Consider the following 27,677-nt stretch of genomic DNA (forward strand, 5'->3'; position numbering starts at 1 on the left):
GCTGCAAGAGTCTTTGGAAGGGGAGGACCGCATTGTTGTTCCTCAGCATGGGCGATCAACAAAAGTTCCTGTCTCCAGTGTCCTTATCTGAAGTCTCATCTTCGTCCTTTTCGAAACTTGGAACAGATTTGTATTTGGTAGTTGAGTAGACAGAGACAGAGAGACTCTCTTAAAGACACCAAGGCAAGATGATGGACAACAGGAAATGAAATCACAATGGTTTGCTGTGTATATAGGACTTTTATATATATATATATAAATCACAAACACTATTCACGTTGCTCAGATGAATGAGGACGAAAGGGCAAAAACTCATCTCCTACCTCCTTTTACTTGGAATGGTTTTATTTTTATTTCATTTTTCCCACCCACCACCCACCCCCTGCATTGTGAAATTCAAAGCAACCCGTAAAGGGCATACAAAGAAATGGCTGAAAAGATCGGTCTTCAACAGCCTTGGGTTTTAAGAGAAACGGAATCTTTCAGCCCACATCTACGTTTTCATACGAAGTCTTTTATTTGTAGTCTCGCTGCCTTCATATATTTTTGCAGAATCCCTGGATGGTATCTCCATTTTTACAGTCCTCTGAAATATCCTGATAGGAGCTGACCATCTAGATGCCCCTTGCTTCCCCCCCCTTCCCTGGAGAAAACCAGTATTTATGACAAGGTCAGTGTTAGGAGGGACCCTTAAAAAAGACGTGTCAGTTATGCTTGACTTGAGAAGCTAAAAAGCTTTGCCCCTGTATTAAGAAGTCATGGTCAACTTCTGAAGTATGAAAACGTGCATGAAAGAACGTTGCATAAACGGTTATAGCCTCAAACTCCGATTTAATATTTTTGTTCCTAGCATTGTTGCTGTTGAACATTGGCATGAAGATGGGCAAGGTTTGGATGATTGATACCTTGTTTTGTACGACCAAGTGTTGTTTACCGCTATGATCCAGGGAGGAACTACCTGTGATGACTAGCTTCATCTCCCTTTCCTATTTTTCAATGCTTACTGTTGTATGTTACTTGCGGTTCTACTGGCATCTGGCTTCTACTCCTGGCATTAAGTGGAGCAGTTCGTTTGTTTCATTTTGAAGTGCTTGTAACGTCGCTAGCTGTATTTTGTCTTTACCTTGAGGAGCAGAAGCTTAACAGGCTTCCTGCGGAGAGATCTGTGAAAGACAGTGGTTGCACTTTAACTATAAATGGGTTTTTATTCATTTGTAATTTCAGTGAATTAGACCCCCTTACAGTCAATTATGGGTTCATTTCAGTATGCTTCAATGTAAAATCAAATGTAGAAAAATGAGTTGTAATTGAAACTAATTTTTCTTGGCCTGATGCCTTACAAATATTTTGAATTAAGCTCAGCCCCCAGCTGGACTGACTGGTTATTATGGTAGAGCAATAACATTTAAGATCGCTAATACGGCGAGTCTCTCTTCAGCTGATGGGAAAATGTTACAGTCTTCAGCTTGTGTATTTTGGCCTACAGATTTCATTCCTTTTTTGGTTCTGCTGCCTGTATTTCTTCATTCATCTGAAAAAAAAGTGGGCTTTGGCTTGTGCCACAATAAATTAATTCATTTTTGAAACCTTTTGAGGAGCCGTTATTAATTTACATTAGAGGTTTCTTTTTCCTCAGATATCAGAGGTGGGAACATCTTGTTATCAGATTAGACAAGGTAACTTTTTTTTAACAACACGGGATCTGCAAATGCTTCAAGACAAAAACCATATAGAATTTCCTTATCTGATACCAAATCTAAAAATTATACAATTATGTGCTGTCACTGGTTTAGTTTGTAAAGCAGATCTTTGGAGTAAAAAAGCATGATTGGAATACACTATGTGGAGGCGATATCTGCTGAAACTATAGCAGGATGTTGCCTCTCCCTTAGGCAACCCAAATAGAAAACCAAGAGAGATTAGCAACATAGTTTAAGCATTCAATAGCAATAGCACTTAGACTTATATACCGCTTTACAGCCCTCTCTCAGCGCTTTACAGAGTCAGCATATTTCCCCCAACAATCTGGTCCTCATTTTACCAACCTTGGAAGAATGGAAGGCTGAGTCAACCTTGAGCGGGTCAGGATTGTACTGCATTTTAACCATTGTGCTACCAGGGCTCGGGTCCAAAATCGTATCTTCCTTAATGCAGATTTTGGTATAATGTTTGACCTGTTAATCATTCATCACTTTAGAACTTTTTTTTTTCAGTTTGGATGCTGTCTTGACCTTCCTTTGATGTCTTTTTGGGCTTTAAAAGTCATTGTTGGTTTTACAGATTAGTAGTTGTGGATGCTGGGTGAATCTTTTACCTGAACCATGATCATCATGGCTTGCTGTTTTGAATTTCAGGTGGGGTGGGAGAAAAGGGAAAAGCCCAGAATGACGTGTAGATAGCTCCTACAAGATGGGTGCAGAAATAGGAGGATACGATTAGTAAGAATGTTTCTGGATTTGCAGTTTGGTGTTGTGTGGTACAAGTAAGAAACAGCGCAGTAGTGCTTCACTCCTGGTAAGTACAACTTTTTTCACTGAACTCATTAAGACATAAAGTCTTATGAAACAGACTCTGCTGTTTGCAGGCTTTACATGCAGTAATTTGAACTGCTTAGCACTTTTCCTGCACTGAACCATTTTTGGATATTTGGGGAGGAGGTGCATGCTGAAAGGTTATTATATATGTAGCATAATACCAAATTAAAAGAAGACAAAGAACCTTTTTAAGAATTTAAAAAGAGGCGATAGAAAATTCTTGGGTCTATTCCATCTTCATAAGAAATGAATGACACTCTTTTTTTTAAAAAAGGTGGATAGTGTGGAGAATAATTCAAAAATAAGCAATGATAAGAGAATATAATTTTTTTCCTCTGCCTTGGGGGTTTTTCATGCAAAGAACAGACTTACTATGACTACTTTATATACATAAGTAAGGTATATGCATTAATAGAACGTAAGAAGCTGCTTTATATCACATTTACTTTGGCTGTTGTGTGTTGTCTTGAGTTTACTGTGTATCAGAAGATTTTTTTTTTGAAATATGTACTATTTTCTCATCTTCCACTGTCCAAAATCATACATTCCAGGAAATCTACTTAGAATTTAATTCTACTGATCATATAAACCTGGCCTTTGTTCTTACAATTATACCTTGATAAAACGGTTTTGGTATTCATGTATAATCTGTCTCTAATGCATTTTGCCTGTATATTCTTTATGGGATAGGTCCTCGTCTGAATATTTTTCAGATAACTTTGTGTCCACTGCTGCTTTTATCATTGCTATCCTATACAGGGAGGTCTAGAATCTTGTTTGAAAAGCTGGTTATTTTGTCCATTCAGTTTAAAATCTTACTTGAAGCAGGAAGAAAAACAAAGAGTTCACAGAACCCATTTCAGGTTTCTGTGGGGGAAAAAAAAATTCCCTTATTTTCATCGTTGTTTTTTTTTAAGATGAAAGCTTTATCACTTTTTGATGTTTTAAGTCCACAGAATTGGTTAATTCACAAAAGAGAATACTCTTCTTTAAATATTTTTTTTTAAAAAATGTATATATTGGCGTCGAGATTTACTTCTATTAAAAAATATCTTTATATCCAAAGTATACTTATCTGCGGAAAAACAAAACTCCTGAGAAAGAAAAAGAGTAGGAGTAGTACATTTCAAATTTTATCACATATAAATGGTTATCTAAGCTTACAAAGTGGGGTGTTTTTTTTGTTTTTTTTGGGGGGGGGGAAAGTACAGTAAAACTTCCCCACCCCTGATAAGTATCTGCCATCTGAATTATGATCAAGTGAGCAATTTAGGACTTCCTAGGAAATTGGTGACTGGGACGAAGTAAGTCTTGAAATCACCCCTTCATGCTGTCTGTATTCCTAAAACTTCTGAATATGGTATTATTTGTGATTCCTCTTGGTTCTCTCCTCTTCCTCCCCACCCCCCACCCCAGTGTCGTGCTTTAGTGCCTCTGCCTTTTGACTTCCTGCTGGTGGCTGTAGTACTTCCTTCCTGCCGGAACGATCAAACAGCACATCATCTCTGCTTCAGCAGACAAGCCTCCATCCAGATGTGGAAATAAGAGACCGTAGATGTGAGTTTGCACAAGGGGGAATTGAGAAAGGGTTGGAGTGGGGCGGAACAGCTGCTGCCACAGTTGTGTCCATTACGGTTTTTCTCTTGAGACCAAACTGTCATTTCTTGGGACTGTTCTCGAGAAAGCAGTAGAATCTCACAAATTGAAGCTTGCAAAGTGAACTAGGGCTGGGAGGTAAGAAAGTGGAAACAGCAGAGGAAATTAGAAAGCAACATACTACAGGACAGAGTGGGGGGGGGGAAGGGGTTGCGTTTTTTTTTCCCCTGTGTGTTTCCTTACTACTTTCTCTCTGGATACTGTCTGTTTTTCCCCCTACTTTGAGATATCTCATCCGCTTCCTTAATTCTCTTAATCTGGTCACACAGTTCGAAAGTTGGGATATGACAGGCTGTGTTAGTTAAAGGCAGTGCTTTTTTTTGTAAAAGAAAAAGGTGCCGGAACTCACACAGGTCATACAACCCGCCTTGCCTACCCTACAAGGTTCCATCCAAAAAAGGTGCCGGAACTCCGTTCTGAGCGTTCTATGACAAAAAAAGCCCTGGTTAAAGGAGAGTTTGAGATAAATTCTGATTCTTCCTAGTTCCCACTAATAAGCCCTTTTTGGAATGCCGATGATGGTCTCAGAAGGGACCCCTAAGATTGTTGTTGTTGTTAGCTGCGAAGTCGTGTCCAACTCATCGCGACCCTATGGACAACGTTCCTCCATGCCTTCCTGTCTTCTACCATCTTCTGGAGTCCATTTAAGCTCACACCTACTGCTTCAGTGACTCCATCCAGCCACCTCATTCTCTGTCGTCCCCTTCTTCTCTTGCCCTCAATCTTTCCCAGCATTAGGCTCTTCTCCAGTGAGTCCTTCCTTCTCAATAGGTGGCCAAAGTATTTGAGTTTTAGCTTCAGGATCTGGCCTTCTAAAGAGCAGTCAGGGTTGATCTCCTCTAGGTTTGATCGCCTTGCAGTCCAAGGGACTCGCAGGAGTCTTCTCCAGCACCAGAGTTCAAAGGCCTCAATTCTTTGGCGCTCGCCCTAAGATTATAGCTGTCCTTATCTGATGCCAGAGCTCCAGTCAAGTGCATTAAAAGCCTGAGGGTTGAACAGGTGTTTTAAAGTACAGCACTGTGTGGAGTAACAGCGCTCTCTACTTTGGATGTCTCCTGTCCCCACTACCCTTCCTTTTCTCAATTCCAAATACTGAGCTCTCTCCCTCTTGATTAGATTGCCTGTGCTGCTTTTAAAATTTCCTCCCAGGTAAGGCTATCTGATCTTGCAGCTGCAAGGCTGTAACAGCAATCTCTCCCACGACAGCCACAGAACTCTGCAAGACTTGATTTTGCAGGCACCCAGATCCGGTGTTGGTTCAGTGTTACTGATGTGACTCATCTCTGTGCCCTCTGCTGTTCCCATACTTTTTTTTTTATGTTGAATTGAATAGGGAGGATAGAGATCCCTTCTAAATAAATAAGAAGCTCTGGCTTCTTCCCGATTTTTTTTTAAAAAAAAATCTATGTGAGGTAGGTCAGAATATCTGCAAGGCACAGTTATTTTAGCATAACTCAATAATAAGTTTTAGTCTTTCCCCGGAGGCTGTTTCTTTGCCTGTATCTGGCTGACATGCATCTTGCAAACCTCAAGGTATTTTATCTCCCTTCCCTCTTTTGCTTGCTCTTGTCTGTCTCCCTCAGGGTCAGACTCCTGACACCCTACATCCTCTGCATCCTGTCGTCTTTTTTTTTAAAATTCCATTTATATCCCGCCCTTCTCCGAAGACTCAGGGTGGCTTACAAGCTTAGCAGTAGCCTTCATTCTATGTATATGCCTGCTTGTTAGGGCTTTCACACACACCCCAAGCGGCATTATTACAAAGTCAGCTTAATTGCCCCCAACAATCTGGGTCCTCATTTTACCTATCTCGGAAGGATGGAAGGCTGAGTCAACCTTGAGCCTGGTGGGATGCGAACCTGCACTAATTGCAGGCAGCTGGTGTTACTTAAGGAGGCATTAGCCCACTGCTCCACCAAGGCTCTTCCAGTTGCGTTGGACATTTGGCTACATGTAGTCCTCAACTTATAACCACAACTGAGCTCGAAGTTTCTGTTGCCAAGTGAAACACTTGTCAAGTGGGTTTTGCCCCATTTTACAACTTTTCCCGCCACCTTTGTTAAGTGAGTCACTGCAGTTGTTAACTTAGTAGCACGGTTGTTAAGTGAGTCTGGCTTCCCCAAGTGACTTTGCTTGTCAGAAGGTCGCAAGAGGGGATCACATGATATCGAGACGCTGCAACCCTCTTAAATATGAATCGGTTGCCAAATCCTGAATTATTGATAGCGTGTTCACGGAGATGCTCCAGTGGGTCACAAGTGTGAAAAACAGTCATAAGTCACTTTTTCCGGCGCTGTTGTAACTTTGAACAGTCACTACACGAACTGTTCTAAGTCGAGGACTACCTGAATTGCTGTTCCCACCAGCCGGGGTTAATTTAGAGGATGTCAGATTTTAGAAAGCTAAAAATTACCTGGGATTTTGTTAGGAGCTTCTACCTTTCGAGCTTTTTATTTTGACCCCAAATATTGCACCAGTTCATTGTGACAGGGAGTACTAATTCAATAGCAGAGCACGCAAAAGACTTCAGAGTCCATCCTTCGTTTCTCCATTAGAAAATATTTGACGCTTGATGATGCCAAAAATTCTAGAGAATAAGAGCAATCAAATGGAGGAACCAAGTATTTAGGAGCTTGTTTCTAAATTCTGGTTAGGTCTAACCAAATCTAAGCAATTTTGACCGTCCATACCAGGACCTGACCTTTAGCATGAGTTCATACGATGTAAATTTAAAACCTAGCAATTGCCTTTTTCTGAACATAGTTAAAAGCATGGTTAAGCATAATTTTAATATATGTTTTATGGTTTAGTAAGTTGTGCGAACTCACCTTGGAATGTCTGCCCTATGGATTGTGTGCTTTTCCCATCGTAATGTGTTGCGGCCACTAAATCAGCCTTCCCACCACCACGTGTTCCCTAAAGGTATTAGGTATCCAGTTCCCAGAACAATGAACCAGCCTAGGCAGAAGAAGAGAGCCAGTGGCATTAGTGATTAAGGCAATGTTTTTCATTGTTGACAACTTTAAAATGTTTGGACTTCAATTCCCAGAATCCCCTAGCCAGCCACATTGATTTAAGCTATTAAACATGAACCTCTCTTCTAGTTCCTTTTCACCCTAAAAAATTCCATGGGCTTGTAAGCCGCCCTGAGCCTTCGGAGAAGGGCGGGATATAAATGAAATTAAAATAAAAATAAAAATAAATAAAAATAGAACGTAAAGAAAGGAAATACCATAGACATCATCTAGTCAAGACCTTTTCGATTGTTTAAGCCATGAAACCTATTTAAAAAACTAACTTTCTTTTACTTCTAAGAATTCTGATCTTCAGCCCCTTCAAAAAAAAGGTCTAAAACTTGATTTCTTTAAAAAAAATTCTTTGTCCCTTCTCACAAAATCCTTCAAAGCTTTAACAAGCCTTTTTTGTAAATCCAGTGTAGGAAAATTATCCAGGTGACTCTCTTGGTTTCTTGTTTGTATATCTATTTTAATTATTAAGATATAAGCCAATTTCTTTTGTATGTCCAGTATAACATCTTTTTCCATGTCATTCTCGGAGCCTGTCATTTTCAAGTTCACGATGAAATCATTTTCAGTCATGTCCAGTAAAGCTTGTTGCTTTTCTATAACATCTTTTAAACACAGTCCATCTATAGAGACAGAGGTTCTTATAATTAACTTCTGGGTCCATTCTTCACAAATATGTCCAGTGTTAGAGTATTTTGTTTCATTCCGTGTTTGTAAGTCAGGTTTGGGTGGTGGTGAATTGGAATCTTTAGTTCCTTCTGGTTTCCTCTAATGTCCAATTTTAAGTCTTACCTCTTTTTTTAAGAATTCAAAAGAAAAGCAACCAAACCCTTATGTATTTGTGACTTTCTAAAATCACATTTTTATCACTTTTATATGTGTGTGTGTGTATGTGTGTGATTAAAGATTTGATTTATATACCATGGTACCTTGGTAATCAACTGCTTTGAAACTCTTTGAATTTGTTACTCATCGCAATCTGACACGAAAATTTTGTCCCGATACTCATTGTTTGGTTTGTATTCAACACACAAGCTACTGTAGAACTTGTCGCTGTCAGCTGTCTTGTGACTCACTACATTATTCCTTATGGGAAAAATTTGTTTGGTACTCATCGCACCTCCCAGAATCAATTAACGATACGTACCGAGGTATATTGTACGTGTGTGTGTGTGTGTGTGTGTGTGTGTGTGTGTGTGTGTGTGATGTGATAAAGAATTAAGGGAGACTGAAATGCATTTCTAACTCTTTAGTTTTCATCAGTCAGCCATACCCTTCTGAGATTCGAACCTGGGCTGATTGCACATTAGGCAGTGTATTTACCTCTTGAGCCACAGGATCTCTCTCGCTCTGTTAGCTTTCTGCAAGGGGAGATATATATACATATGGGATATTTCTCAAGCAATTTCCGAGAGTGATTAGAAAAAGAAATATCCTTTTCTATCCAAACCTGGTGTCCTTTCAATGGTGCCGATTGCAGATTGAGCAAGATGGCGACTCCTTCGTCTCCCAGAGCTCAAACCTACTGGAGACTGCTGCCTTATGGTCTTTGTAAGATGATTTCAAGCCTTCTCCTTCTTTGGAGAGGTTTCAGAGGGTATTCACGAACTTTTCATTCCCCTGCAGTTATTGGCTCTGCTTTCCGTGGAGCCGTCTTCGGTCTGTCATTTCTTCCCCAGAAGCCCTTTCTTTCCTACCCAGATGCGAAGCTTTCCATTTGCCTTGAAATTCATCTCGTCGTTTTGCTATCCCTGCTGTCTGTGTCATTTGCAATTTCATACTAACTCCTCTTCCAAGACATTTAGAAATAACCTTGAAGAGCAGAGACCTGCTGTAAGCCACTGAATGCTTCCCTTAGATTCCATACAGAGCTATGGATATACAGTTGTTTGACCCATTTGTTCATCCAGCTCTGTTTCCATTTAATGTTAGCATACTGCAATCACATTTTGTCATTTTCTCTACTACAAGCTCATCGAAGTTTGTTGTTGAATGCTTTGCTGAAGCCAAGGTTTGCTACGTCCACTGCATTCTTGTGTTCAATTACACTGGTCATTCCATTAGAGGAGAAGAAGAAGAGCAGACTGGTTTGATTTATCAGATAAACTACGCTGTTCCCTGCCAAGCGATGCATTCTTTTCCAAATTTTTTAAAACTGCTTAATATAAAATAGCAGTCACCATTTTTCAAGGCAATACTCTTCTACTGGGAGATGGTTGCAAAAGAAAATGGAGGGGAGAATGCACACACACACAGGCACTCACACTTGCAATTCCTGGGTAAATGATAGAACTGAAGTCTTAACTAAAGTTCTTGAGAAAGAATGGAGAAAACGTCTTGTCTGGCAAACAACCCCGTGAAAACCCCTTGTCCTTGACCAAGTTGTATTAGCCCATCCACAAAGAGAGATTTTGAGGACGTTTGCTTTTTTAGTGACTGCTGTATGCTTTGCTTCCTTCCGTGAAATGTCAGTGGAATACATGAGGTTATTTAGGTAGCTTCCCACTTCTGTATATGTGTGTATCTGGAGGTGAGAATAATTATTTCTCAGTGAATTTCCCTGGAGGAGAATTCCTTAATGTGGTAACGCTTCCTACTGGTAATTGTGCTTATTAGCTCCAGTGCAAATCTAGACTTGAATACCTATCATTTCTTACTGAAAACCGCATGCAACATTTGTTTTTGCGATCACCCCATCGTTGGGCTCTCCTCCATTTTAAACATACTCCGTTTTCAAAACTATTCCTTTAGAGCAGACATGTCAAACACAAGGCCCGGGGGCTGGATCCGGCCCACGAAGTGGTTTCATGTGGCCCGCGAAGCCATCGTGGAAACAGTGAGGGAACGGCCCCCACTGCCTTGGCCCTGGCCCAGAGACCCTCCTTCTGCCAGAGACCCTCAGATCTGTCCCACTCCTGCCCAGGCCCCCATAGGCACCCTTGATGTGAACGATGTAGAGCTGGCCACGCCCACCCAGTAGGCCATACGTACTCTAGCCACGCCCACCCTGGCCATACCCACCTGGCCCCCCGAGGGCAACCACAATGCTGATGCGGCCCTCAATGATATTGAGTTTGACACCCCTGCTTTAGAGATACATTCTGCTGCAGAAAAATAACTGCTCTTTACAGTATTGTGTACAGTATTGTGGCTATATTAGACTGTTTCAGTTGGAAAGCCACTGCCTCACTCATTCTCCCCTTTCACTGCACCTGGTTATGTGGTCTCCCTTATCTGCTGTAGATGTTGTGGGGAGCTCTATGATCTTTCAGTGATGGTGAAGTATTGAGCTTTTAAAGACAGCCACCACCACCCCTTCCCAGTGTTGACTTCCTCCTGCGAAGATGAATCGCTGCTAAGCAATGTTGCACGCTCTCAAAGACCCATTTGCAGTTCTCGCTGTGGTGAGGCCTATTACAGATTGGTGCAGCCTGACCCGTTACAACTTCACATAGTCTTCAGAGTCTTTGGGACTCAGCTCCCGGAGCCTCTCCACGTCTTGTTAGTCAAATATGCAGATGGCAAAAATTAAAGGTAGTCCTTGACTTGCCATTGAGCCTGGCAATTATGCTTATAATTTGTGACGGTTGTAAAATTGGTTACAGGATTGGGCCCATTTTCTTTTACCACATTTCTTGCAGCGATCGTTAAGCAAACACCATGGTTGTTAAGTCAACTCATTGTTTGCTGTGGGACAATTTTGGCCGGAAACCAGAAGTAAATGCTGGTTTCTGGCAAAAATGTGATAAACTGCAGTTGTGTACTACAGGGCAGTGCAAAAAGCCATAAATAGGGGCTGCTTGCTAAGCGCAAAAAAATGCATTCACATGACCGGAGGGGGCGAGGTTGATGTCAAAACTTTGGAAACGGGTCAGAAGTCCCTTTTGAGGGGTCCGTCATAACTCTGAATGGTCGCTAAGTGACTGGTTTAAATTGAAAGACAACCCATACTAAATACTGCATATAGGAATGAAGTAGACTCGCTGCTTTAAATTTTCTTTAATTGCAGTCGTATTGCAATGTTGCTTTGATTGATTATTATAGAGTGCATTTCTCCTAGCATGCCCCACAGAAATCATGGTCGGGACCAAACATTGCGTGCTTTTAGATTTTAGCGCTGCTCTGAGGAAGATCATGTGGTTAGAAATACTTACCTAACGCTAGCCCTTTGAAGGAAATTAGGGAAGTATCTGTACCATTTGCCTAAGAATCATGCAGGGGAGGAATAATTTATGCCAGCACTTTGAAAATTATACCTTTCTCTGCTCAATTAATGCTTCTACTGGCCTTTGCTTATAAATACCCAGGAGTCTGGGACTGATACTTAATAGGGTTATGCAGTGCTTCAGATTCAAAAGCAAAAAGAAAAAAGAAGCAGCTTTGAAATGCATAGGCTGGTCATGTAGCACCAGTCTAAATCTCCTCAAATCAGCTGCATCTTCTCCTCAGATTGTGTGATTTTCCACCGTAACTACAACTCACACTTGGGAAGACATAGATTTGGTTTAAGAAGTGGTAGACAGATGTTATGTGAATGCTGTGTGATGCTCCGAAGCCTCTTTTTGTCTTTGAATATAGAACACCACATCCAGCTTGCGTGCTTCTTACTCATCTGCAACTCAGTGCCTTAATTATTACAGAATTATGGGATTTTAACTTAAAATGTGAAGACTTGATTTATTCTAACATTATCTGGGTAAAAATTCCAGTTTACCTTCTGTTGAAAATTGGCCAGAGATTTTCCACGTTTTGAGAGAAGAAATACCAAAACAATAGAATGTCCGAAAGTTCTTAACATATCTTTTGAAAAATAATTCCTCAAAGAAGCATTGTCCTTCTTCCTTTCTCTTCTCTCAAAATCCATATGGTCCACTAATTTTGCATCAGTATCTCATCCTCTTCCCTCAAAATTCATATGGTCCACTAATTTTGCATCAGTATCTCATCCTCTGAAGGCTGCATGTTCCCAAATATGTTAAGAATGTATCTGCCCATCTTGCAATTAATTTGCACTGGATTTAATGAGTGAAAAGTTTCTGCATTGCAACGATACGTTGGAATCGTAAACTTAACAAAACAAGCTAAGTTTAGCCCACATGCTAAGCCCCTCTCCCCAACTGAAACTAACCAAAATGCCGTACTGTACAAATACTATTTCTCTGATCTGGTTACATCATGTGAATTCAGTCTTCAGCTTCTTCCATACCACCTTGCATAAAGCAAGAGTATGAAAGGCCGCCCTTCTGTAGTGGCCAAGCGAGTTTGGTCTAGTGCAGGGGTAGGCAACCTTGGCTCTTTTATGACTCGTGGACTTCAACTCCCAGAATTCCTGAGCCACTATAGCTGGCTCAGGAATTCTGGGAGTTGAAGTCCACGAGTCATAAAAGAGCCAAGGTTGCCTACCCTTGGTCTAGTGGTTAGGGCACCAGTCTAGAAACCAGCAGACCGTGAGTTCCAGTCTTAGGCATGAAAGCTGATTGGGTGACTTTGGGCTAGTCCCTCTCCACCCAACAAGGTTGTTGTTGGGGAAAATAGGAGTAGTAGTATTATGTGTGTTTAGCACCTTGAGCTGTTTATTAAAACAATAAAGGGGAAGGAAGGACTATCAGCTTCCCTCAAAAAGCCTATGCTGTATCTTCTATCCTTAGGCACCCTTCCTTTTTAACTCCTTTTTTTGTTGTTTTTTGTTTCTACTTAACTGCTGCAAATTCCAAATGCTGTCCAAACTAAAATTCAGAATAAGGAATTATTACATAGACTGAATGCCAAAGGATATTGTATAAGAGAGAAAAATGTTTTTATTTGCCTTACCATCTTAACCCTAATTTGGTTATTTTTCGCAGGGCTGTCGATATGTTCCACTAGCCTGCTCAATGCTCTATTTCACTCTGGATTCTGCTGCCATCCCAAGTCTACAATCTCTACTGTCAGTTTGCAGGTGGCATGGATATCTTCCACACGGGTGATTTCTTCTGGATGTTGGCACTTGCAATCCCAATCCTGGTGGTTCTATTGGTACTGTGCACTGATTGCCATGACCCTGATTTAGACAGTTAAGTCTTGCCCTCCCTCTTCCTAAGTGTTTATTTTGGGGAATAGCCTCCAGTTCTTAAATACTCAATAACGACTCTCATCCAAAGACAAATTGTAGGGCTCTTCTAATTTCATTGGTATATCTGTTTCTTTTTCTGAACAGCACCTGCTATCGATGACTACCAATACAAGTGAGTCCATGACTATCTTATCTTGGGGCAAAATAAAGAATGGGAAACCAGAATTCAGGCAGGTTTAGAAAGCAGAAGTAAAATGTGGTCTTGGAAACAACTTTTGTCCCTGGGGAAAAAAAGAGGGCTCAGTTTGCAAAATATTCTCTTCTATGCAACCAGGAATTATCCTACTTTTGCATCTGCTCCCCACAATCAAATTGTTGTTGTTGTTGTTAGTTGTGAAGTTGTGTCCGACCCATCGCGTCCCCATGGACAATGTTCCTCCAGGCCTTCCTGTCCTCTACCATCTTCTGGAGTCCATCTAAGCTCACAACTACTGCTTCAGTGACTCCATCCAGCCACCTCATTCTGTGTCATCCCCTTCTTCTCTTGCCCTCAACCTTTCCCAGCATTAGGCTCTTCTCCAGTGAGTCCTTCCTTCTCATTAGGTGGCCAAAGTATTTGAGTTTTAGCTTCAGGATCTGGCCTTCTAAAGAGCAGTCAGGGTTGATCTCCTCTAGGACTGACCGGTTTGATCGCCTTGCAGTCCAAGGGACTCGCAGGAGTCTTCTCCAGCACCATAGTTCAAAGGCCTCAATTCTTTGGCGCTCAGCTTTTCTTATGGTCCATAATCAAATGCACACTCCAAATGTTATGTGGCTACCTTGAACAAGGTAGCAGTCAAAGAATCGAAAGAGAGGCCCTAGCTGTCTAGTGCAGCACATTCTCTGAAGATTCCATTCAATCCTTGGCATCTCCCAATTTAAAATAGAGGCGAGGTAGTAGGCAAGAGAGGAGAAAACTGCCTGTCAGCCGGAAAAAGTGGTGCCATATAAACCACTAGCGTGTCTTCCATTTTTTTACTTTAGCATTGCCACAGTTAAATGGGCTTGAAGGTACATTGAGGTGCCTTTGTGAGCGTTCCAATTTTTAAGAGCTTACAGCTTGGTTGAGCCTATATTAATTCTTATCTTGAAATAGCTTACAGACATAGGCTTGGCCAATACTTGGCCAAAGCTTATTCTGTCAGCCATTTTACCAAGCTGGAATATTGACTATATTTATAATCAATATTGAATATTGATTATAAAGATTTTAAAATCCATACAAATCCTTTTGTCAGTTAGTGACAAAAGCAAAAAATACATGATCAAAGACCCAACATTTAAAGCATTTCAGTAATACTGTAAGAGAAAACAGCAGCATTGAAGAAAACCTTTGTCAAAGTCGAATGCAGTTATGTTGGGAAAGATTCTAGAAATGTATTTTATTATGACTGTTCTGAGAAGTGAGTATTAAGGCTTTTTTTTAAAAAAAGGTCATCAACTGTTATGAATTGGTTCACCTACCATGCAAAGCCAAACTGTGGTTTGTTTAGTTTCACTTAGCATCTTGTGTGGACCCTGTCATTATAATTGTGATCCAGGGTTTATAGTTTAGTGTGTTGTGCAAATCCATTCAGTGCTTATTCAGCAAATCATATTAAGCAAGTGTGGCTTAATTGTGAGTGAACCCTGTCATAATTTGATACATTCACACAACAGTACAGTAGGAGATGACCAAGTGTTTGGGTTGTCCCTTTTGGTATCATCTCTATGGTGATGCGTGGTTAAATGACTTGTTAAAGATATTTATTACACAGAAATATCTCATTAGGGGAGATATTGTCTCCCTGTCCATTGTTTCTCTGTCCATTGCCCTTGGTTTTTATTTTATTTTATTTTTTTTAAAAAATAGCATTTTGTAATATTTCTTTTATATTTCAAAGTGGTTTAGCAATCTGGAATAGACTTTGAACCTATTCTGTTGGGTGAGCTGCTCCTGTAAATGTATAACTTGACTCACTGAAGTGTATTGCAATACCAATAAATTTGCTCTGGTTTTTTTTTCCTGGTTGCACAGTACTTGGAATGAATACGTAATTATGTGGGATACCTTGTGACAATATTTTGGCCTAAAAAGGGCCTCCTGTAATTTTTATCACTGGCAGCTGCAAAGTATGGCTCTAATTCCTGTTTCAAACCAAAGCACTGACATTCTAACGATATTCCTTTCAGCAATGACTTTTTGTTCAGGGAACCAGGATTTATTTGAGTTGCTTTGCCCTGATAAGAAAAGAACAAGGCAGTTTTAATTTAACATTCTTTCAAGGACATTCAGTGCAGATTTTCTGTTATAACTTGTAACAGAATTTGCAAGACCTCAATGCACAAGCTTAAATGAGTCATGAAGAAGAGTTTTTGATAGTCACAGAGAAAAATTGATAGCAATTTACATTTCTGACTTGCTTAGCTTAGCAGCATAAGATTACCTTTGGAAATATCTCTCTGGTTTAGGCAGAGAGAGGCTGGATTCACATATCACACTGAAGCATGGCATGGCTACATCTCACATTGGCTGGGTTCACACGACACCCATCTTATTAATCAAGGTTTATAAGTTGAAGTGGTTGGGTTCACAAAATGTCTGATGTGGTTTGCTGGTTGGGACTGGATATCTGTTTTTTTATTCTTGCCCATTATTTTTTATGTTAACCAATCACTTATTCTAGGAAGCAGCAGCCATATAAATTGATAAATGGATGAAGCAAAAGGAAAGGATTTTTCTTGTTAAAGAAAATCAAACAGACCATATTTGGCTTAGCATGATATACAGATTAAGAGTGGCACCGAATTAGAAGAACCGTAGCTCAGTGGAATAGTGTGGGTGCTCCGCCTGTAGAAGAAGCCAGGTTTATTCCTTGGCTCTTCTGGATATTTGTGGTAAGCGCTTCTATTTTAAAACTTTTGCAAGTAGAAGCAGCAGCATTGCCAGCTCAGCCAAAGGGTGTCAGGTTTGCAAAGGTTTGCGTAGACGATATGGAGGGATGAGCAAATCATTCAACACAGTCTAGAACAGCTGGAAAAAGATTCTGATGATGACTGCTGAGTAAGATACTTGAAAAATGATAACTGCATCTTTCAGATTTATATTGTCTACCCTCCAGAAAGTAGACTCTGAATGATTTATTATTCTCACAGGCCTTCCACTAATATTCATTCCCAGACTTTCAGAGTGTTGAGGCGTCCTCCCTGTAAGTAGACCTCGGTTTTGCCATATTTCAAAACTGACCTATTTAAGAGGGTTTCAACATTACTTCTTCATCGCCTTTGTTGTTGTTGTTGTTGTTTTAAAAAACTTATGGTTTAAAATTTGGGGAAGTGGATCCTCCATCTCAGGATTCAGTAGCCCTGCTACTAAACTCCCAGCTTTACCATTCTTCTGAGAGTTTGAACCCTCAGCTTTAACATTCTCAAGCCATACTGTCTTCCATTAGTACCCTGCAATGTAAGATGACACCTACGTCATGAAAGTGGCATTTTATGCTGAAGGCTCTAACTTAATAACACAGTATAGCATTTGAGAGTGTTGAAGGTGTTTGAACCTGGTTTTAATTTGGATAATCTGTTCCTAAGAAGCCCAAGCCAACATTTACTATTACATTGTGTTTCCTTTTAGTAGGTGGGGCTATGTATACGTATACACACCCCTGTTTGCGCTTATCGCAGGAAATGTTTTTCTTAAAAAAAATATACTGGCTTAGATCTTAGATGAACTAAGATTTGTAATGTCAGTGAACAGAATCAATATGTGGTGGATTCCAGGTGCAGCTTTAAGTTTGGATCTTGCGGCCAGCCCTACCGTTGGGTGAACTGTGTCAGGCAGAATGAGATGGCTGCCTGAGGCAGCAGATTTTCAGCTTGGGAGAGAAGGCAGCAAATGTTTAAACTGCTATGTTAGTTTACCATTAATGCTCCTGGCTCATTGGGGGAATGGCCTGAGATTATATCTCCCTGCCCTAAACCATGAATGGTCAGAGAAAAATATTTCTATTGCTCTCTGTCAGTGCATGCAGTTAAATATTAAGTCTTTTTTCGCTCTCTCATTAGAAAAAATATCTGTTAAGGACAGAAAGATGAATGAAATGGCGTGCGTTGATATGTTGATGGAATTGCTGAGTTTTGTAAATAAGCCCATATTTTTAAAATTTAGAAGCACCCTTGTTTCAGTTTAACTCCTACTTCCCCCCACCCCCAGAAGAAAACAATTGGGGAGATACAAGAAATTTGAATGAATGAATGGTGACACACAACAACTCTCTCTCCTTTTGATCTGTGGCTTTTAAAAATATGGTTTAAACTTGGCTAGTCAGCTGTTCCCTTGTGCTGTTGTTGCTTTGAGCCACAGAAAGTAAAAGAGGAAGCTGGGTTCTGCCCAACCTGAGATTGTTTCTTTCCCCCCCCCCATCTCCGTTTGTAGCACCACCTTGGTCTGCCATCCAGTCCCAGCCAGATTTGCAGAGGTGAGTTGCTCTCCTTCCCCCTGTTCTCTCAGTGTCAATTGTGTGCTAAGACATCTGCTTAAGATGAAGGATACTGGGCGGTGAATGGCAGCAGCAGCAAAACTCTAAAAGGTGCCGCTTTGGGTCTTTAGTCTCTTGCTGCATGCCCTCCTAAACTAGTTAGCTCCACTCAGCTGCATTGTAGAAAGCTGTCCTGCTTCTTGAGTTGAAACACAATTCAGCTGTTAATGGGGGCCACATTTTTATTTAATGCAAGGAGACTGTCCACCTGGTTTGCTTTAGGTAGCAAATGCTTTGTCAGTTTGTCTGCTGTTTCTTCTTCCTCCTTAGCTGCTTTTCCATGGGGAACCGGTAACATAGGCTTAAGGCTTCCTGTGGGCAGAATGGGGCAACTCGTCACGGCCAAGTCGCCATGGCCTTCTTGCCACGGCCAACTCACCGCAACCATTTTTCTGCAGCCAACTTGCCACGGACAACTTGCTACGGTCAACTTACTGCAGGACAACTCGCCATGAGGTGATTCCACACGGGATAACAACGTGATAAATGTTATCCGCCATTGTTTCTTTTACATTATTTCCATTGACAAAAATGGAAACAATGTAGAAGAAACAGTGGCAGATAACATCGTGTTGATTTGTCCCACATGGATTGTCTCATGGTGAGTTGTCCCACAGTGAGATGGCCACGGCAACATAGGGTTGCCGCAACAAGATGGCCAGGGTGAGTTGGTCATGGTGAGTTGGCTGTGATGAGATGGCCTCAATGAGTTGACTGTAGTGAGTTGTCTTAGACCAGGGGTAGGCAACCTCGGCTCTTTTATGACTCATGGACTTCAACTCCCAGAATTCCTGAGCCAGCCGAGCTGGCTTAGGAATTCTGGGAGTTGAAGTCCATGAGTCATAAAAGAGCCGAGGTTGCCTACCCCTATCCTAGACCCTCCTGTGGAATATATCTGCTATCCTGCTAGACTAGTGTGGGATGTCCTGTTAGGAAATGTTGATGGCTTCCTTGTATCAAGCCGGGTGTATTAGCCATGGTGGCGCAGTGGTTAGAATGCAGTACTGCAGGCTACTTCTGCTGCCTGCCGGCTGCCTGCAGTTTGGCAGTTCGATTCTCAAGGTTGACTCAGCCTTCCCCCTTTCCGAGATTGGAAAAATGAGGACCCAAATTGTTGGGGGCAACAGGCCAACTCTGTAAATCACTTAAAGAAGGCTGTAAAGCACTGTGAAGTGGTATATAAGTCTAGGTGCTATTGCTATTAGGGTGAGGGTTCGTAGGTAGGAATAATTGGGGAAGTAGGTGGGAAATTCATACAAGCTTTATGTTGAAAGTGACAGAGGCTAGATCAGGAATGGGAATCTAGGATGAACATGTCCCAACACCTTTTCTTGCTAAAGTTTATGCTTTGGATTTGAGTAGCAAACCCCTGAATTATGGAAGTGTGAGGGGTTTTTTTCTTTAAAAAAAGTTATAATCAATGTACAACAGTCCAAGAGTTTTAATTAACTTTCTTCACAATTAATAGCAAAACATAAAAAAGCCACAATTTCTCTCTACCTCCCACTGGTGATATCACAGCGGCTTTCTTATATACCAAGAGATTCCTGGCAATTGAAAGAAATGGCTAGAAATAAAAAGTAAAAAAAAATAAAGGGCACCTCATCCCTGTGATAGATTATGAGATTCTTCAGGTATTTTCACATGTATCAATCTCTTTCTTCCTCCTCCGGTTTGCAGCACAGTCTCTGCTTACAGCCTTTGTAGTCAGACACCTGCATTCATCAGAATTGAGGATAATGGTAAGTTGTAACGACTCATATACAAGAAAATGGGAGACTATTCGTGTTGTAGCTGCTCTAGGACTAGAAGTCCTAGCTGTTGGAATAGATGGCCTTTTGAAAATCTTTTGTGAAGCAGAGCAAGGATACAGGTCAGAATGTACCTTTTGGAATCCACTGAACCGCATTGTGACTACCTAATTTCCCTTACAAACATTGTCTATTTTCAGAAAGTGTTCCCAGTTATGAAAACGAAGGTGAGTAGCAGCATAATTGATATTCTTTTTCTTTTCCCCTTCCCACAATCTTTGCCTCACTTCTCTTGAGTCTTTTTGATCTAGATTTGGGCGCAGTGTGCATGGCCCTTCTTTGGATTCTGGAAGCTTCTTTATAGTTTCAGTGGGGTTTCATTTTCAAGGTGAGGAGGGAGGTAGAACTCGTTTATATCTAAAGAGGAGCATCTAATCTTTTGGGGCTTTGTCTTCCCAGAACCACCTTGCATCACTGATGATGATGAAAATTATATTCCTGGCTACATGTAAGTCTTTGGAAAGGATGGGAGTCAGGGGGAAAGCATATTTAGGTCAATATAGTGTTATTTTAGACTCTGAATAATTTAGTCTTCTATCATTCCCAGTTTGTGCAGAGAGTAGCCAAGGAATGTAACTATAATTACAGGTAGTCCCCAACCTACAAGGGTTTGTTTAGCGATTGTCTGAACTTACAACAGCACTGGAAAAAAGTGACTAGGAATGTTTTTCACACTTATGACCGATGCAGCATCCCCATGGTCACATGATCAAAATTCAGATGCTTGGCAATCAATTCTTATTTGTGATGGTTGCAGTGTCCCAGGGTCATGTGATCCCCTTTTGCGACCACCTCACGAGCAAAGTCAAATCTGAAACCAGATTCCTTTTAACAACCATGTTGCTAACTTAACTGCAGTGATTCACTTAACAATTGTGGCAAGGAAGGTTGTAAAACGGGGCAAAACTCACTTAAAAATGGTCTCACTTAACAACAGAAAATATCGGGCTCAATTGTGGTCGTAAGTTGAGCACTCCCTGTATAGCATTGTAGTTGTATTGTGATGGTTCTCCTTCTCTGAAATGCTCTCCCTAGCCTGGAAGATGCTACCATTGTATGCTTTAGGCAACTGGGTGAAGAAATGACACTCTGTATGTGAAACCTACTGGATAGTTTTCTGCCTAAATGTGTATATATGTGTACGTGTGCATGTAATTCTGAAATTTAATATATAGTTGTTTCCTTTGTCTGCATCTGAACATTTTAGAGGTTTTACAATACAGAGGGTAAAAATGATACCAAGTTGTTTGAATGTAGGAATATAGGAACCTTGGTGGAGCAGTGGGCTAATGCCTCCTTAAGTAACACCAGCTGCCTGCCATTAGTGCAGGTTCGAGTCCCACCAGGCTCAAGGTTGACTCAGCCTTCCATCCTTCCGAGGTAGGTAAAATGAGGACCCAGATTGTTGGGGGCAATAAGCTTTTATATATATATATATATAATCTAGAAGTTGGATTAAAAACTGTGGTTCATAGATACGGTATATGGGATGAATCACAGCACTTGATTCCTTAATGTATCTGTTTTGTATTTATGGAAGTTCTTGGTTCCATACTTGGGATTCCTGGATTATTACTATTTTTTCATTTATGACATTCCTTGCCATCTGTTCACAGCCAATTTAATAACTGTTTCTTAGTAATTTAAGAGAGGTAATACAAAAAAGGGAAAGAATGAGCAGTAGAAATAGAGACCAATTCCAATTTATAACCTAATGAAGGCAGTTGTGGGTGAGGAGTAGCAATATTGATTCGTTGCTTCATTCTGTTCTTACTGGGTCTTGCTTGCCCTCAACAGAGAGGTGTTGCCTGATGTTCCAATCACAGAACAGAGAAATAAGGATCATGCCTCTTCTGGTAAGTTGGCAACTAGGAGGATTCTTTTGTCCCTCCTGGTCATGGCCTCTTTAGTGTTGTTGGATTAAGTTGCCTTTTTTTGCCTTTGGGTTCCTCATGCTGGTCTCACATGGTTTCTTGATCCGCATGACATTAGAATTGGAAAGAGAGGAACCTCCAGACCCAGCAAGATTTAAGAACGCTGAGCTTGTCGATCAGAAGGTCGGCAGTTTGGCGGGTCGAATCCCGAGTGCCGCGTAGCAGAGTGAGTGCCTGTTACTCGCCCAGCTTCTGCCAACCTAGCAGTTCGAAAGCACGTAAAAATGCAAGTAGAAAAATAGGGACCACTTCGGTGGGAAGGTAGCTGTTCCGTGCGCCTTTGGTGTCCAGTCATGCCGGCCACGTGACCACGGAGACGTCCTCGGACAAGTGATGGCTCTTCGGCTTTGAAACGGAGATGAGCACCGGCCCCTAAAGTTGGAAACGACTAGCACGCATGTGCGGGGGAACCTTTGCCTTTACCTTTAAGGGGGAAAACCCCTTAGAAGCAGGGCTTTTTTTGTCATAGAACGCTCAGAACAGAGTTCTGGCACCTTTTTTTTTGGATGGAACCTTGTAGGATAGGCAAGGTGGGTTGTATGACATGTGTGAGTTCCGGCACCTTTTTCTTTTACAAAAAAAAGCACTGCTTAGAAGAAAAGGAAGTTGAAGAAGAAAACAGTCTAGCCAAACGCACATACATTCCTGCTATGTTGTATGAGACTCTTTTTAAAAAAAATACATATTTCTTTAAGGAATTCAGACATTCTGTTTACTTGATCTTAGGGCAATACAATTTTTTTTTCTTTCGGATTGTTGAGCATTTAAGAAGTAAAACCTCACACAATACTTGCAACAACCCACATCGTACTTGAGACAACAGTTTTCTCCTCAGAGATGGGGCTGTTTTGCCCTGGAAATTTAAAATTACTTTTCTGATTTACCCTCAACAGTAGATGCGGCATCCATTACGATGATAAGAAATGTAGGAAATCCAGGCGCAATTGTTAAGATTTTGTAGCCTCTGTAAAAATACAATCCTGTAAAAAATATCACAGAGTATTTGTAAATATTGGAAAGAAAACATTTTTTTAAGATCAACCATTTTCTGTGGTTGTCAAAGAAACCACATTAGAAGCTGAGATGTCTTCCCAGGTTCTATGAAGAGAAGGGCATCCCCTCATCACCGATCTGTTTCTGCGGGATGAGAGTCAAAATTTTTTCCCTTCTAACAATTTGGAATATTTTTAGCAACTAGCATGGGTGCTTCAGATCTGTGCTGATCAATTCACAAGTAAATCCTACCATGTTTTGAGGTGTATGCCTAGATAAGAACAGCTAGAACTCAACTTACAACTGGTCAATTAGCAATTGTTCAAAGTCACAATGGACACCTCAAAAGCTGTTTACAACCCAGTTTCAAAGTTACAATGGTCACATGCACTCCCCCCCCCCAGTCATGTGGTCATATTTTGGATGCTCGGCACCCGGCTCATTTGCAGTATTCTAGGGTCACAAGGCCGCCATTTTGATGTGGTTTGCTGGTTTCCTATCTTTACTGCCCGTTTCTAACAAAAAACGCCTATTGGGTAAATGGATTTGCTTAACAGTCACATGGTGATTCACTTAATAACTGCAACAACATACCACCATAATTCCAGGCTCAGTTATGGTCACAAGTCAAAGACCACCTGCATACAGAAGATTGCAGTATTTTATGTGTTTAAAACTTAGGTTTTTCTGGAAAAAAAAGATTATTTTGTAATTACTCTATTAATTCACTATCTTAATTTAATTGTTAACAACCCTGAGTACAGGTAGTCCTCAGCTTACAACAAGTGAGCCCAAAATTTGTGTTGTTAAGTGAGACATTTGTTAAGTGAGTTTTTCCCCATTTTACGACTTTTCTTGCCACAGTTGTTAAATGAATCAGCCGCAGTTGATAGGTCAGTAACATAGTTGTTAAGTGAATCTGGCTTCCTCATTGACTTTGCTTGTGAGAAGGTTGCAAAAGGTAATCACACAGGCCCTTGGGACATAGCAAGAGTCTTAAATATGAACCAGTTGCCAAGCATCTGAATTTTAATCACATGATCATGAGGATGCTGCAAAGGTCGTAACTGTGAAAAACAGTCATAAGTCACATTTATCAGTGCCATTGTAACTTTGAGCGGTCACTAAATGAACTGCTGTAAGTCAAGGACTACTTGTAATATGTATTGCTTCATTCTTTTTAAACATGCTTCCCTTCACCTAATTTTTTTTCTCTAGAGTCCATAATGGACCAATATGAAAATGTGCCAGAATCTCATCGGCATTCACTCGGTAAGTGGAAGAAATGGTGGTGGAGTTGAGTTTAGAAGATGGTTTGGTTGGCATATAGTGGAACAAAGCAAGTTACAATGACATTCTTATCTATGAAGGAGCAAATACTGTCCTATAGCTTTAAAAATAGTTCTGCAAGGCTCTATAACTTCCAGATATATTGGAAACATATTTGTTTTTATTTTATTTATGAAATTTTTTTAAAACCGCCCAATAGCCGAAGGCTTCAGGCATTTTATAACAAAACACATTAAAAGATTCATTATAATAATAATAATTAAAATAATTATTAATAATTACAAATAAATCATTCATTTATAGCAGTACTACTAGATTCTGTATCAGCTTTGTTCCTTATGCCATCTGTCTTGTAAATTCGCAGGATTCTTTTCCCCCCGTCAAGTATATGCAAACATTTGAACTAGACTGTGATGTTTCTCTGCGTCATATATGTATGTGTATGTGGTTATACGCATAATGGTATTTATTTTTGAGAGCTGAATGCAATGACATTTTATTTTTAATGTATGCTGATTAGTGTATATTTAAAGTTTTCTTTAAATTCTATTGTATTTTGAAAAAAGAACATATAGAATAAACGTGGTGGTTTATAAATAAAATGCAAAATGAAAACATACAAGGTAGGCAGCAAAATGGCATTCATTCAGAGTTTTAAAAAAATACAAATTTAAAAACCAATGAAAACCCCCCTGGGCAAATAGATCTTTGCCTGATGCCAAAATGATGCGAGTGTCACCCCAACTGGGATTCGTTAGGACAGAATTCCATATGTGGGATGCCACTATAGAAAAAGCTCTCCCATTGTAAACATTGATGAAGAAGAAACAAAGGAAAAATAAAACCCATGTTACATTTGCAAGGATTCATTTATATATAAACACGCACATTTTAAAATATTGTGGTGAATCTCACAGAAATCTCATAGAAATCTCAATTGAAATAGAAATACTGTAAATTTCATAGGGAAAGCAGATTCTAAATTTTTGTCCCATCATCTGCCTCCCAGGTCTTTTGAATTGTAATTACCATAATTTCTAGGCACTAAACTAGACATGTCAAACTCGCGACGTCACCTGACATCGCGCGACGTATCGGAACTTTTCCCCCATTGCTGGCAATGGGGTGGCCGCAGTTTCCTCGTGGCACGTCTGGCCCGTGGGCCGGCAGTTTTGACACCCCGGCACTAAATTATTATGTTGGCTCTGAACCTAGCCAGTAGTGGTTTATTCAATAACCCACAGCTGAAAGAAACCCTGACTCAGTCTGAATGTGTGAGGCCAGTCACTGTTGGAAAGGTATTTTTGTTTTCCTCCTGATTGATTCCTCTTTTATTTTGGTCACCCCCTCCAAGCCTTTCTAAGTAATCACATAGGTGTAAGGCAGGAGTGGCTCAGTGGGTTAGGACGCTGAGCTTGTCGATCAGAAGGTCGGCAGTTTGGCGGGTCGAATCCCGAGTGCCGCGTAGCAGAGTGAGCGCCTGTTACTCGTCCCAGCTTCTGCCAACCTAGCAGTTTGAAAGCACGTAAAAATGCAAGTAGAAAAATAGGGACCGCTACGGTGGGAAGGTAACAGCGTTCCGTGCGCCTTTGGCGTCTAGTCATGCCAGCCACATGACCACGGAGACATCCTTGGAAAAGCGCTGGCTCTTTGGCTTTGAAATGGAGATGAGCACCGGCCCCTAGAGTCGGAAACGACTAGCATGCATGTGCGGGGGAACCTTTACCTTTACCTTTTAAGGCAGGAGCAATTAATAAAAGGGAAAAGAACCCAAAACATTTCTCAAATGAGCTATAGTTACTTGGTCAGCAAGATTTATTCTACTTTTTTTTCCAGCAAATCATGCTGGTTAGACCAACACTAGGGAAGGCTGTGGTCCTCTACTGACATTGATATGGGATTTAATGTCACTTTTTTCTTTCGTTTTTCCTTTCTCCTGCAAAGGTGAATACGTGAATGTACTAGAGCCAACAGCGATCATACTAGATCCTTCTTTTGGTGAGTGACTAAACTAAACTAAACTAAACTAAACTAATCGCATGCCATACTGAATGGAGGGCTGGAGAGGGTGTCTTACTCCTATCCAGGCGAATGAGCAGCATCCCTTGAGCCTTTTCCTCCAAGTGGCTTCAAAACAGCTATGGGCGCTAGGAAAGGAAAATAAAAGTCCTTCCTTATTTGTCAGTCCCCTGTTGAATTACATTGCAGCTGCTATTGGTGTTTGGGATGGCTCTACTTCTACGGCCATAATAACAGAGTTTTCTCAGGGGCTTCTATGCTAGAGACAGCTCTATGATTATCAGGCTTTACAGAAATGGTCTTTTGTTGATTGTAACATTAAGTCAGGAGAAAGGGATAAGTCACTGTGACTGGCAAAAATGACCTGGAAAACCACTTGTGGCCTTGGGGTAGTTGTTGACTTCTGGTTTAGTCTCTCATTAACCAGTTATCCCCCAAGATCGATCGATCTATCTATCTATCTATCTATCTATCTATCTATCTATCTATCTATCTATCTATCTATCTATCTATCTATCTATCTATCTATCTATCATCGTCTGTATCTGTCTGTCTGTCTATCTATCTATCTATCTATCTATCTATCTATCTATCTATCTATCTATCATCGTCTGTCTGTCTATCTATCTATTTATCTATCATCGTCTGTCTGTCTGTCTGTCTGTCTATCTATCTATCTATCTATCTAGACACGTACACACTTTAACACACGTTATTGTTTCTCAAGTTCCAGCAGTTGGCACTAGTGATCGGGAGAGTGAAGATGATGTTCCAGACTATGAGAATATCTGTTTTGGACTTTGAGCTATCCAGACCCCGGGAAGGGGATTGGGGTAAATAAGACTTGAATTGTGATAGCAGATAATGGTGTGCACTAATCCCAGCATTGCCTTTGTTGTGGCAACACCAAATCAATTTGGCTGATCTTGAAGAAGCTAATCATGATTGGACTAGGTATACACTAGGGGTAGGCAACCTTGGCTCTTTTATGACTCATGGACTTCAACTCCCAGAATTCCTCAGTCAGCTGACTGAGGAATTCTGGGAGTTGAAGTCCATGAGTCATAAAAGAGCCGAGGTTGCCTACCTCTGGTATACACCATCCCAGAGTTGTGGTCATCAGAAGGAACACCTTGAAAGTCACTAAGAAAATATTTTAGATGTGTCTGAATAGTTAACAGAAGTTGAGCAAATTTATAAGAACATTATTTTTTTAAAACTAAGCAGCCTAGATTTGTCCCAAATAGCAAGCTGGGCAGTGTGTGTAAAGCCTGCAGTGTGTCTGTTGCTGAAAAGGCTGCAAATCCCACTGTACGCAGCCTAAACTATCGTTTTCTTTTTCTTTTCTTCCTTCTAGGTTGAAAGGAGGATTTCTAAGGATCCGTTTTGCACTGGTGCATCTATTTATCTTTGTGAAGGATGGATCACCACCAAGGACACTTTCTCCTGAACAACTTCCAGTTTTGCCATAACCTGTTTTTTTTCTCCCTTGCACTTTGGATGACACATCCTGAGAATTTCTCCCAATTATCAGTAGCAGTATTTTGATGGACCTTTCCCAAAGCAATTCAATTTTGCGGTTTAAGTGTTGTTGACTAATAAAGAACCAAGAATTCCACCATCATTTCTACTTGAGGGATAATTGATCCAGGGAACAGAGAGAAGCCTGGATTGGTCTACTAGAGGTCAGCTGAGCAAATGAGTCTTGGTGATTAAGCGGTGCAGAAGAATGAGCCCCTTAAACATTAGTTCCATAAAAAATGAAGTATTGTGTGCCGTTTTTTTTTCCTTAGAGGGTAGTGTTAT

At 40.7% G+C, this 27,677-nt stretch overlaps 1 protein-coding gene across 6 annotated transcripts; it reads left to right on the forward strand.

Annotated features, from left to right (window-relative positions):
• On the forward strand, nucleotides 1-27,492 carry LAT (linker for activation of T cells). Of its 6 annotated transcripts, none has more exons than XM_083376629.1 (14): nucleotides 1-670; nucleotides 3,951-4,091; nucleotides 13,060-13,268; nucleotides 13,413-13,498; nucleotides 16,443-16,495; nucleotides 17,722-17,764; nucleotides 19,505-19,566; nucleotides 19,776-19,802; nucleotides 20,035-20,083; nucleotides 21,433-21,491; nucleotides 23,781-23,834; nucleotides 25,797-25,850; nucleotides 26,599-26,704; nucleotides 27,229-27,492. In XM_083376629.1, exons 4-13 carry the CDS (start codon nucleotides 13,425-13,427, stop codon nucleotides 26,673-26,675), a joined length of 552 nt encoding a protein of 183 aa, XP_083232755.1. In that variant the 5' UTR covers nucleotides 1-670; nucleotides 3,951-4,091; nucleotides 13,060-13,268; nucleotides 13,413-13,424; the 3' UTR covers nucleotides 26,676-26,704; nucleotides 27,229-27,492. The 6 variants fall into 6 exon arrangements, 5 of the variants coding, with proteins under 5 accessions (XP_083232755.1, XP_083232753.1, XP_083232756.1 ...); XM_083376627.1 differs by having other exon boundaries at nucleotides 13,413-13,440; XM_083376630.1 differs by having other exon boundaries at nucleotides 13,060-13,178; nucleotides 13,413-13,440.
• Nucleotides 27,493-27,677: the final 185 nt, after the last annotated feature.

The sequence above is a fragment of the Vipera ursinii genome (assembly GCF_947247035.1).
Source record: "Vipera ursinii genome assembly, chromosome: Z".
NCBI lineage: Eukaryota > Metazoa > Chordata > Lepidosauria > Squamata > Viperidae > Vipera > Vipera ursinii.